Source organism: Elephantulus edwardii, unplaced genomic scaffold, assembly GCF_000299155.1.
Source record: "Elephantulus edwardii isolate Elephantulus edwardi_28Jun2011 unplaced genomic scaffold, EleEdw1.0 scaffold00086, whole genome shotgun sequence".
Classification (NCBI taxonomy): domain Eukaryota; kingdom Metazoa; phylum Chordata; class Mammalia; order Macroscelidea; family Macroscelididae; genus Elephantulus; species Elephantulus edwardii.
The window spans coordinates 229,289-240,526 of NW_006399836.1; the positions used below are offsets into that span (position 1 = coordinate 229,289).

General features: G+C 49.9%; 1 protein-coding gene across 1 annotated transcript in view; it reads left to right on the forward strand.

Moving 5' to 3' along the window:
• The window catches only part of EFCAB6 (EF-hand calcium binding domain 6), a 415,417-nt gene that overhangs the window by 52,061 nt on the left and 352,118 nt on the right, over positions 1–11,238 (forward strand). Inside the window, exon 4 of the mRNA XM_006890171.1 lies at positions 3,625–3,688. Coding sequence (XP_006890233.1) covers positions 3,625–3,688 — 64 coding nt within the window. The remainder of the gene's footprint in view (positions 1–3,624; positions 3,689–11,238) is intronic.

Genomic DNA, 11,238 nt, shown 5'->3' on the forward strand with positions numbered 1-11,238 from the left:
CAACAACAACAACAACAACAACGACAACATAGTATAATCCTACTTATTCAATCTGCAAGTAACACAACTTTAAAAGTACTGTCTCTAACATAGATTTCTAAGCCTTGAGTGCTCACCAGGGTTCTTCTGTATTTAGCTTTGTCATGACACTGCATCCCTCTGTGCCTCAGTTTCTTCCCTTGTTGGTGGAATGCAGTCACTTCCTGCTGGTCTCCCCAGGCCCTGAATAGAGAGGCCACCTCCCAGAACTCAGTGGACTCGGTTCTGCCTCTTTCTCTGAAGTCATCCCGCCCTCCTCCTCACCCATGCCCCGCATGCCCAGCATGGCGTCAGGGCTTTCCTCGGGCTCTCTCCGTTCCCTGTGCTTGGCTCCAAAGCCTCCAGAGAGCAAGTGCTGCTGGGAGGAGATTGCCCATCCTCCTCCGGTGGAGCCGCTGGGCAAACCTTTAGGACCGCAGCGCAGCTTCCTAGCATTCGGCCGCCAGAGCGCCCTTGCTGTCACTAGCACTGGATTCTTTTCACGAGAGGGCTGTCTCAGGGCGTGACCAGAGCCTGGTGTGCAGGAAGCACACGGTAAGTCCTGTGAAGGGAAGGGGCATCAGTTCTGCCTGCGATTCTTCACACTCAGCCCCACGTCTCTGGCTAACCTTACATCCAGCGAGGGCCTCTGTGTCTGGTGGTCTACTTCTGAAAAAGCGCCTTGGAAGCCCCTGTGACTCACAGAGCTGCTCTGACCCACACCGTCACCATGGCAACACCGCCTGGGTTAGGGATGTGCAGATGTTGTTGTCTGGTGCAGTGGTGTGAGCTCTGACGCATAGCCATGCTATGTAGGATGGAACTTGCCTGCTCCCGCTGTCCTCACATTCCCCGATGCACTTACAGTCTCTTCATCAGCCCGCTTTGAGTCTTTCCCTGTGGTTCACGGCTTCTTGTAGTAACCCAGCATGCTGGCCTCCAGGGGCTGGCCTCTCCCAGTGAGAGGCCTAAGCGTGTGGAACCAAGCCATGCCATCCTTGCCTCTACCACTCTGTACCCCTCTGGCTGCTCGTTTTCCAAGATCAGTTTTTTCTGCTGTCATTGTTCTTGTTGACAGTCCATATTTAATATTTTCCTTTTCACCAAAATTTCTCCCTCAGCCATGTCGGCCAATTCCACAACTCAAAGGTTGTTTTATTGATTTTCCTTATTCTTTATCCAATGTTCACATGCATAGGAAACAAGTGAAATACCTTAGCTTGAGTCAGGTACACCTCAGTCTTTAAAGTGACACCTTGCCCTTTAAAGAGGACCCTGGCAGCAGATTTGCCCACAGATTTGCAATATGTCACCATCCTAGAACTAAGGGTTGACAACATGTAGAGTAATTATGTCTTATCACAAAACAGATGATTATATACTATGGAGAATCTTGGTTAAGTGAAGTTGACATGTACTTGGTGGGACACAGTTCAATGCATAACACCTCACTAGCCGATGAGGAGTAGATGCCGCTCCATTTGCTTTTACATATGGGGAAACTGAGGCACTGAGCAGTTAGTGTGCCTCAGAGCCAAGTTCTGCAAATGGTATAGCGTAGTAAATATCCATGTTTTAAAAGAATTTCTTGAAAAGCCCTTCTAATTTTTAATCTATGTTCAAATTTCGAAACCATCTCAGGAACAGGTTTGAGGCCTTGAGCACCAATGAATGTAGACCAAATGAACTCTGGGAGGATATCAAGAAAATCGTCCATGAAGAATGCAAAAGATCATTACAAAGGCTGAAGAAGAAGAAAAGACCAAGATGGATGTCAGATGAGACTCTGAATATTGCATTAGAGTGCCGAGAAGCCAAAGCTAAAGGAAGAAACAAAAAAATGAAAGAGCTTAACAGAAAATTTCAAAAGGCAGCCTAGGATGACAAAGCAAGATACTATAATGAAATGTGCAGAGAGCTGGAGTCAGAAAATCAAAAGGGCAGAATTTGCTCAGCGTTTCTTAAGCTGAAGGAGTTGAAAAATAAATTCAAGCCACTGATGGCAATAATTAAGGATGCTTTGAGTAGAGTGTTAAATGATCCAGGAAGCATCAAAAGAAGATGGAAGGAGTACACCGAGTCACTGTATCAGAAGGAATTGGCTGACACAGAGGAATTTCATGAAATAACATATGAGCTAGAGCCTATGGTGATGAAGGAGGACGTTCAAGTTGCTGTGAAGGAATTGGCAAAAAATAAAGCTCCAGGAGTTTACAGCATACCAATTGATTTATTTGAACAAACATTCGCTGCCCTGAATGTGCTCACTAAGTTGTACCAAGAAATCTGGAGGACAACAAGCTGGCCAACTGACTGGAAGAGAAAACATTTGGAGCAATATGTCAACAGAGAACTGCCAAATGTGCAGGCTGGGTTTTTAAAAGAGGCCGTGATACTGGGGATATTATAGCTAATGTTAGATGGATCTTGGAAAAAGCAGAGAATACCAGAAGAATGTCTATCTGTGCTTCATTGACTGTGCATAGGCTTTTGACTGTGTGGATCACAACAAGCTGTGGCTGACTCTGAGAAGAATGGGAATCCCAGAACATTTGATTGTGCTTATGCAAAACCTATACTTGGACCAAGAAGCAGTCATCAGAACAGAGCAAGGAGACACTACATTGTTCAAATTCAAGAAGGGAGTCCGTCAGGGTTGTATTTTGTCTCTATACCTTTTCAATTTATATGCAGAACAGATCATCCGAGATGCTGGGCTGTATAAAGAGGAATGTGGCATCAGGACTGGTGGAAGAGTCATCAACAGCCTGTGTTATGCAGATGACACAACCCTGCTCACTGAAACTGAGGACCTGAAGCGCTTGCTGCAGAAGGTCAAGGACTGCAGCCTTCAATATGGATTGAAGCTCAGCATCAAGAAAACAAAGATTCTCACCAATTGGCAGCATCAGCATGGATGGTGAAGAGATTGAGACAGTTAACAGTTTTAGTTTGCTTGGCTCCACAGTCAACACTCTTGGTAACAGCAGCCAGGAAATCAGGAGACGAATTACATTGGGAAAGTCAGCTGTGAGGGACCTCTCAAGAGTACTAAAGAGCAACGATGTCAGGCTGGAGACTAAGATGTGCCTGATCCAGGCTATAGTCTTCACAATTACGTGCTATGCATCAGAGAATTGGACAGTGACTAGAGATGATAGAGAATTGATGCCTTTGAGCTGTGGTTCTGGAGAGGAGTGTTGAATATACCGTGGACTGCTAGGAGAACAAACAGGTTTGTCCTGGAGAGGGTGAAGGCAGAATGCTCCTTGGAGTCAAGGATTCTGAAGCTTCGTCTGACATACTTTGGGCATGTTGCAAGGAGGAACTGGTCCCTGGAGAGGGACATCATGTTTGGGAGAGTGGAGGGACGGTGCGGGAGAGGAAGACCCTCAATGAGATGGATTGATTCTGTGACTGAAGTGGTGGGAATGAGTGGGTCAGAGATGGTGAGATTGGCACAGAAGAGAGCGGTATTTAGGGGTCTTGTACATAGAGTCACTATGAGTAGCAAACGACTTGATAGCACATAACAACAGCATGTCACATGTAGATATTTATTTGGTTAACATATTTTAACAAAGCAAATATTTCTCTCTTAAATAGCTCTAAAGATGAACTGGATCAAAACCGGACGGTGAAAGAACTTGAGGTGCAGCTAGGAGAGAAGGTAATGGAGATCTTCTTCCTTTATTTTCCCTCCTGAGCGGAAGGCAATTGTCAGCAGAGGCAGAGATGCTCATGGTGCCCAGCCGATGGGAAGCTCGGTCAGCCGGGCTGCGCAAAGCTGCCGTTCTGGGGGCCTGGCGCGGGGACCTGGCGCGGGGGCCTGGCGCGGGGGCCTGGCGGGGGGCCTGGCGCACAATCCCACCCAGAATCTTGGACCCTGAACTCTCTTTTACATTAGCTTTTGAGCTTCAGCAACAGGATAGCCTTTCATTATTCTAAGACAGAAGCAGTATTTCCTGCAGAAAGAGAAAACCCACCACTTTTAAGCAGTTGATGCCAGTTCAAAGCAGCCTGGTAAGGAGGAGCGATAACTCCGGCTGATGGGGATTGCGTGCGCACTGAGCAACCCGCCATGAAGGCTGCCCTCCGCTAGCGCGCTCGGACACAGGGCAGCCGGCCCCTGCAGCTCATCGGCTGCCAGGCTCCCTCATGCTGCAGCCGGGGGTGGGGGTGGCGGGCGGTGGTGCGCACCACTCAGCCATGGCACTGGGCCCTTTTTTAAAATGCACCCAGGCCTGTCAGTTAAACGAACAGTTTGAGAATCCTGGTGTCTTTTGCTGATTCCGTGCGTTGCTCCAGAATGTGACAGGTTTTCTGTCTTTTTAGAACTCTTCTGAAACTCCTACATTTAAAAATAAAAAATATCCAGAAGGCCACAAAGCATTTGTTGAAATGGCCTTGGCTGATGCAGTTAGCGCCAGAAAAGGTCCTCTTACTGCGATCATGCTGGTGGTGGTGTTAGTGTCACTTGCGTCTATAAAACGATGTCACTCAAGTTTCAGTAGAAATCCTGGCATAATCATTGCTGCTATTGCTACAATCTGTCTGTTACTTTGTAAGAAATATGTAATGTAACTTATGGTGTATGGGTGGCATGTATCTTCTCTCTGGCTGTCCTGGGCTGTGTTAGTGCTGCCAAGCCCTACAAAGTCAGTTCACTGGGACCATGGTTCCTCAGCGGAAGATGCATCTGCTGGTTCGTGTAGCGTGACAGGGTGTGGAGAGCATGACGCAGGCCAGGACTGCAGATTGCCCTTGACAAGGCTTCGGTGAGCAAAGGAAGCCCTCCCTCTCCCTCCTTCCCTTCAGCTCCCCGCCCCTCCCGGCCCCGCCCCGGCCAGCCCCCAGGAGCCCCTCCCCGCTGTGGAGTTGGGCTTAAACCCATGCAGTTTTCAAGGCAATTGTGTGAGAACAGAGGTGAAAGCGATGAGTGGCTGGATTTGATGCTTGGTTGGATTTGTCTCCTGTGTGGACTGGTCTCACAAACCAGTGTGGCTTTTAAGGCAACTTTGTGAGAACCTTTGCGAAGGTTGTGAGCGGCTGGAGTTGATGCTCAATCGGATTTGTCTGCTGTGTGGACAGGTCTCACAAACCACTGAGCCAGGCTCGCCTCCGAACCCAGCCTGGGCAGGCCGGTGTGGGTGCCGAGCTTGAGCTCGCTGCCCCCGTCACCCCTGGGGCTCTGCCACTCACTAACCAGGTGGCCTTGGGCACGTCCTGATCGCTGGACTTCTCATCTGTCAGAGGTGACAGCTCCACACACCTTGAAGTACCATGTGCAGCAAAGCCGGGGGCCTTGAAAATCCTAGCTGGGTGAGGTCAGTCACGCCTGGCTTGAATGAAAAGATCTCTGTCGTTAGTTACAAGGAAAACACTTCTTTTCAGCCCAGCTCACACAGTTACTGTACCTATTGATGTTGGGTGCTGCGCCGTAGGTGACTCCTGCAGCAGATTGAAAACTCGCGCTGTCCTGCCCCATCCTCACCCCGACCCCGTGCTCGAGCCCTGTGTTGCTGTCACTGCCTTATCCTTGAAGGTCCTCCTCTTTTGGCTGATCCTCTGCTTCTGTCAGTGTGATGTCTATTTCTGAGGACTGACGACATGCGGAAGGTACATGAGACCCGATCTCTGTCCTTGCTTCCAGGGAGGACCCTTCCTGCCCTTCCTCCAGGACGGGCTTGTTTGTTCTTTTAGCTGATGAAGAACTCTTCCATCCTCCTCACTGACACTCCCCAGAGGTATCGGGCCTTCTGTCTTCCTTATTCGTTGTCCAGCTTTCACATACATAGGACTCCACCTCCTCACCGCTGCTGGTTACCGCTTCTCTGATGTGGAGGCCATAAAGCCGCCCTCTGGAGGCATCACTGGAGGGAAGGAGTACAGCACACGTGGAGGCCTTGACACGCAGGGCTCAGCAAATGCCATCCCTCCCTTCGCTCTGGTCGCCTCGTTGAGGAAAGATGGAGAAGGAGGGGAGGAATGATGTATACTGCATTGAAACTGATGAGGGAGAGAACTGTTTAAAAGGGATATGTGATTAGGTATTATTGTCATGACAGGAGTCCAGAACGAAGGCTGCATAGTGGAGTGGACTTAGGGGCGGGATTGTATAACAATGAACGAATTTTTCTTTTACTTTTCAAAGAGAAGAACAAACTGGATGAAGAAGGGTGGGCAGGGGGAAAAGTGTAACACTGAATGGAATGGAAATCCAAAGTCTCTGTAAACCTTCATTAAAATTAATTAAAAAAAAAAAAAAAGAAACTGCACTCCAATCCCAAAGGCACATGGTTCAAATCACCAGCCGGACTGCGGAAGAATGATGGGCTCTCTCCTGCCATGTAATTCACTGTGTCTGAAAACCCTCAGAAGGGTCAGCTCTGGGTCAGTTCCCATGTGAAGGCTTGCAGCCACCAACCCTTCACTGATGGGTGCCCTTGTCAAGCCCTCCAGGCCCCTGCCTGTGGTGGGCCGCACCTGCCACCTGGTGGCATCAGCTCCACTGTGGTGTTTGGATCCAACCGTCTGGCATCAGTTGAACTTACGGTGACCCTTCCTCTCTCTGGAATGGGACTCAGAAGCCAGAAGGGAGTGTGGGCACAGGCCTGGCTGTCTCGTGGGTCCCCTGGGCTCGTGTACCTCTCTATGCTTTCAGCACCTTGTCCCTCCTCAACTCCACGTGTAACAAGCAGACACTGATGTCAGATGTTCCCAGAGGAGACTCTGAACACTGAGGAGCTTCTCCCTCACCTCGCAGCCCAGCACTGTGCTCCGCTCCCACAGCCCTCATCCCAGTGGAATTGGTCACTGCACTGGCCTGGCGAATGCAAGTGAATGCATTTGAGAAAGGCAGCCAGTGGTGTCTGCGTCACCCACCTTCTGGAAGGATCCTCTGAGGCAGCTGGGCTCTTTGGAAAGTCACATTTCCAGATTTTGCCAACTCACTGGCTTGGCCATGAGGGAGGATAAAGCCATTTGCACCTATAAAGATGGACAGCCTCAGAAGCTGTGTGAACCAGAACCACAGTTACGGCCGGGCCACTGGCCTGATGGGGACTGGCAGAAACACAAGAGGATGGCCTTAGCTACACTTTGATCCTTGACCTGGACTCAACTCTGTGATGTAACCTTCAGCCAAACATCAGACAGATAAGGCAGCAGTAACACCGTTGAGACACTCACCAGGTTACGTCCCAGTAATAGAGCTTGTCCAGCGATAAGGCTTGGAAGGTGGGAGGACCATGGAAGGAAGGGAAGGAAAACAGAAGCCCAGCAGGGTGATCGTTCTTTGTCCTTTAGGGTTGCCATGAACTGCCATCAAGGCAATGGCAGTGGGCTTGGTCATTTTTTTTAAAAGTAATAATTCTTTGTTGTTGTTGTTGTGTACCATCGAGTCGGTACCAACTCATAGTTGGCCCTTCAGTGGGTTTTTAGAGGCAGTAAATCCCATGGGAGGAGATTACTGGTGGATTTGAACTGTGTGCCTTTGGGTTGGCAGAGCACCTCCTTACCCCTGCGCCCCCCTGGTCAGGACTTAATGAGGAGCCTGCTGGCACAGTGGCTGACCGCTCAGCTGCTGATGGAGAAGTGGGCAGTGTGAACGCACCCAGTAGCTCCAGGTGAGAAGGGCCTGGCCAGCAACGTGTTCTACAGAGCTGACAGCGTGGGAAGCCCTCGGGGTCAGCTCTGCTCTGCCCGGTACAGTGCCTGGATGGGTGTGGACGCAAGGCCGCCCACCAGCAGCAGCACTTCAGGGTGCTATTTGAGGTCTTTACTGTGCCCACACATTTAGTTCTCAGGAGAACGGCCTGAGGGAGCTCCACCCGGGAGTTTCCCCTGAGCCCCCCCTCCCCTGGGCCCTGTCCTCTGGTTCCCTCATGGCCCTGCAATATCTAGCTCTCTCCTCCCTGCTGCCCGTTTGAGGTCTCCCTGGGCCCTGTGGTTTGGCCCTTCACGGCCCTGCAATGCCCAGCTCCCTCCTCCCTGCTGCCCATCTGAAATCTAGCACTTGGGTTCTTCAGCTGCTTCAAACTGAGAAAGCGACCAGGGAAAAAAGGACCAAAGGAAAATAAAGAAGAGTCATCACTTAATTTTCATTATGATCTGGATGATTTACAGAGCAGATCAGTCTTCTGTGCGACGTTGAGTGCGTTGTGTTTCATGCCACCGGTGCCAGTCCCAGGGGTTCCATCCCTCGCCCCACCCACTGCAAACGCGGGTGCATTGTCACATGAACCCAGCTTGGGCCTCTGCACTCTGCTCTGCCCCCTCTCAGGTGCTAGTGAAAGTGAGAAGAAAGTATTTACAGAAAAAGGGCTTCTCAGCTGGCTGCATCTGTTGAAGAGCCACGTCCAGGGCATTCCTGCGAAACAGCAGTTCAGACCTTTCTAAGAACCCAGCACGGGCTTCAAGACGCAGTGGATTTCCCATGCCCTCACTCCAAACCTGCAGACTAGAGCTCAGGGTAGATAAGGTAGTTAGGGTAGAAAAAGTAAAACAAACACACTCAGGGCCTGAACCATGTCCTCCAATGCTACGTCACCTCCTGGGGACAGAGGAACTCTCCTGGGTGCCGTGATACCAGGACATCTGCTCGGCCCCATCAGCTGTGACCAGTGTCTGCAGACACCAAGCCACGTGAGTGTTTGCAGGCTCTGCCCTGCCGCCTCGGAGCTGTGTAGATGCAGCTCTAGCCATTCCAGAAGCAATGAGCGAGCATTTAGAGGTGCCAAGCTGCTTTCTTGCTCTGCCGTACCTTCTTCAAGACCAGACAAGAGTGATGGGTAGATTAATTTGCTTAAATAGGTGAATTTTCTCAAGAAAGAAATGAGGCGGGGGCAGGGGGAAATCCTTCTTGCTGGAGGAATAAAGAACTTGCTGTTAGAATCACCACCATTTCATAAACACCTTAACATTAACATTAAACCTTAACATTAAAGCACATTCTCTCAGTGAGAAGGAATGTTCTGGAACGCAGTCTGTTTGGCTAATAAAAGGACTGTGTTGAAGTTAAAATCAAGTCGTTTCCTGAAACCCAAAAGCTTTTGGTGAGCCAGGCTCCCCTCCTAACCCCACTCTCCTCAGCAGCGTGGGGCACGCCGTCTTCATCACCTACCGTAACAGGTATTTGAACACATCTCCTGTTTCATCTGAAGAAAATATTAGCATATCACAGCGCTGTTGGGACAGACTGTAACCGAGGCACTTCCTCCTCGCGGAGCAAGCCAATCAGTCCTCCCTGAGTGCAGTGATTAATAGTGTCACAGCTTTTGTTCACAGGTCTCTGTGCAACCCAGGCAGGAGCACAGCCTGCATTTTGATCTGGAGGATTTCACATCATGAAAGGATCGGTTGTTGTTTTATATATATAAATATAAAATACTCACACAATATCACATTGCAAATATACTCCTGCCTAAGACCTATTTTTGTTATTAATTTACTAAAGCTTCCGTCAAGGGACCACCTTGTATTCTTTCACATGAGAGCATGCGATGACTCACGCCCAGTTTATCGTTTGTGCTGTTGGTGTTTAACAGCGTCTCCCTGTGAGGGGTCAAGTGCCAGCACAGAGCAGGGGGCAGGGGCTGCGGCTGACCGTGTCATCGCTGCAGAGGGTACAGGCCGGAGCACAGACACCGAGCAGCCTGAGGCCCTGTGTCAGCTGACCCTTCTTGAGATTCTTTCCTCATCTGTAAAAACGGGAACCCGCACTTTCCCCAGCACTGCTGGGATTGTGTGGGAGCCCACAGAAGGAATCTCCCACAGGGCTGGTTGGTTAGTGACACAGCATCTAACCCACTGCACCACCAGGGCTCCTTGTGGTTGTCCTGAACCCATCGATGTGACTCTGAAAACTCGAGGTTCAGCTGGGGGAGTGGGGATATTGTCTCCTTCATGGGAAGTCAGCGCTAGGACATGGCTCTTAGTGGGACAGGACACAGTTTCCACTAGTCCTTCCCATCCCATTGCAAGAAGCCGGCCTTCCTGAGATCGTCCAGCTCCACACAGCTCATTGCTATCAAGGCAGGATCGACTCATAGGCTCACCCTCCTGTGGGTTTTCTGAGACTGTAAGTCACACGAGAAGAGGCGGGCCGTCTGTCTCCTGCGGGGCATGTGGTGGAGTGGAATCACTTGTCTTTGGGTTGGTGGTTTAGCTCCCTACCCACTAGGCCACTGGCTTGGACAGCCAGGCTTGGAAAGCGAGTGCTACTATAATGAGAACACCAGCATTTCTGGCTGACTTGATAGAACAAAACATGGTGCGTTCAGGAGGCTGTCAGGGGCTGTTAACTCCTGTAGAACAGACTGCAGCCTGTCCCATTCTGTCCCAGCCTCACAGCCGGAATCCACAGCGGAGCTCTAGGGAGAGGTCTCTGTTATTCACTTCAGCTTCAGATAGGTGACAGTCCTGCGAGCTCCTGGACTTACGGGTGCATCTGCCTGGTCATTGTCATTGAAGAGCTCTGAGCCCAGGGTCTCATCTGCTCTTCACAGGTCTCAGGAGGGATTGGGTTTAGGACCCCCTACACTGATAAGGCTCTGGGTTCTGCCGCCGGCATATCCCTCCGTCCGTCCCTTGCTCCTCCCAACTGTTTTGGGCTCCGCCTTGGTGCTTGGTACCTGGAGGCATGTCAGAAGCTATTTCTGGGGTCTCCTCTGTGTTGCCTGGCCTCAACTTGTACCCACACACTTCCAATGAGCAAAGACAAGATGAGTTGTGGAAGGATGTTAAATGTATCATCCAGGAAGAGTGTCATTACAAAGACAGAAGAGGAAGAAAAGACCAAAATGGATGTCAGAAGAAACTCTGAAGATTGCACTGAAGCGTAGAGAAGCCAAAGCACAAGGAAGAATCCAAGACACTAAAGAGGTGAACAGAAGATTCCAAAAGGCAACACGGAATGAGAAAGCAAAATATTACAATGAAATGTGCGAGGAGCTAGAGTCGGAAAATCAGAAGGGCCGAACTCGTTCAGCATTTCTTAAGCTCAAGGAGCTGAAGAACAAATTCAAACCTTGAGTTGCTACAATCAAGGATGCTCTGGGCAGAATGTTAAATGATCCAGGAGGTATGAAAAGAAGATGGAAGGAATATACTGAGTCATTGTATAGAAAGGAATTGGCAGATACAGAAGAATTTAATGAAATAACATTTCAGCAAGAGCCTATGGTGATGAAGGCAGAAGTGCAAGCTGCTTTGAAGGGA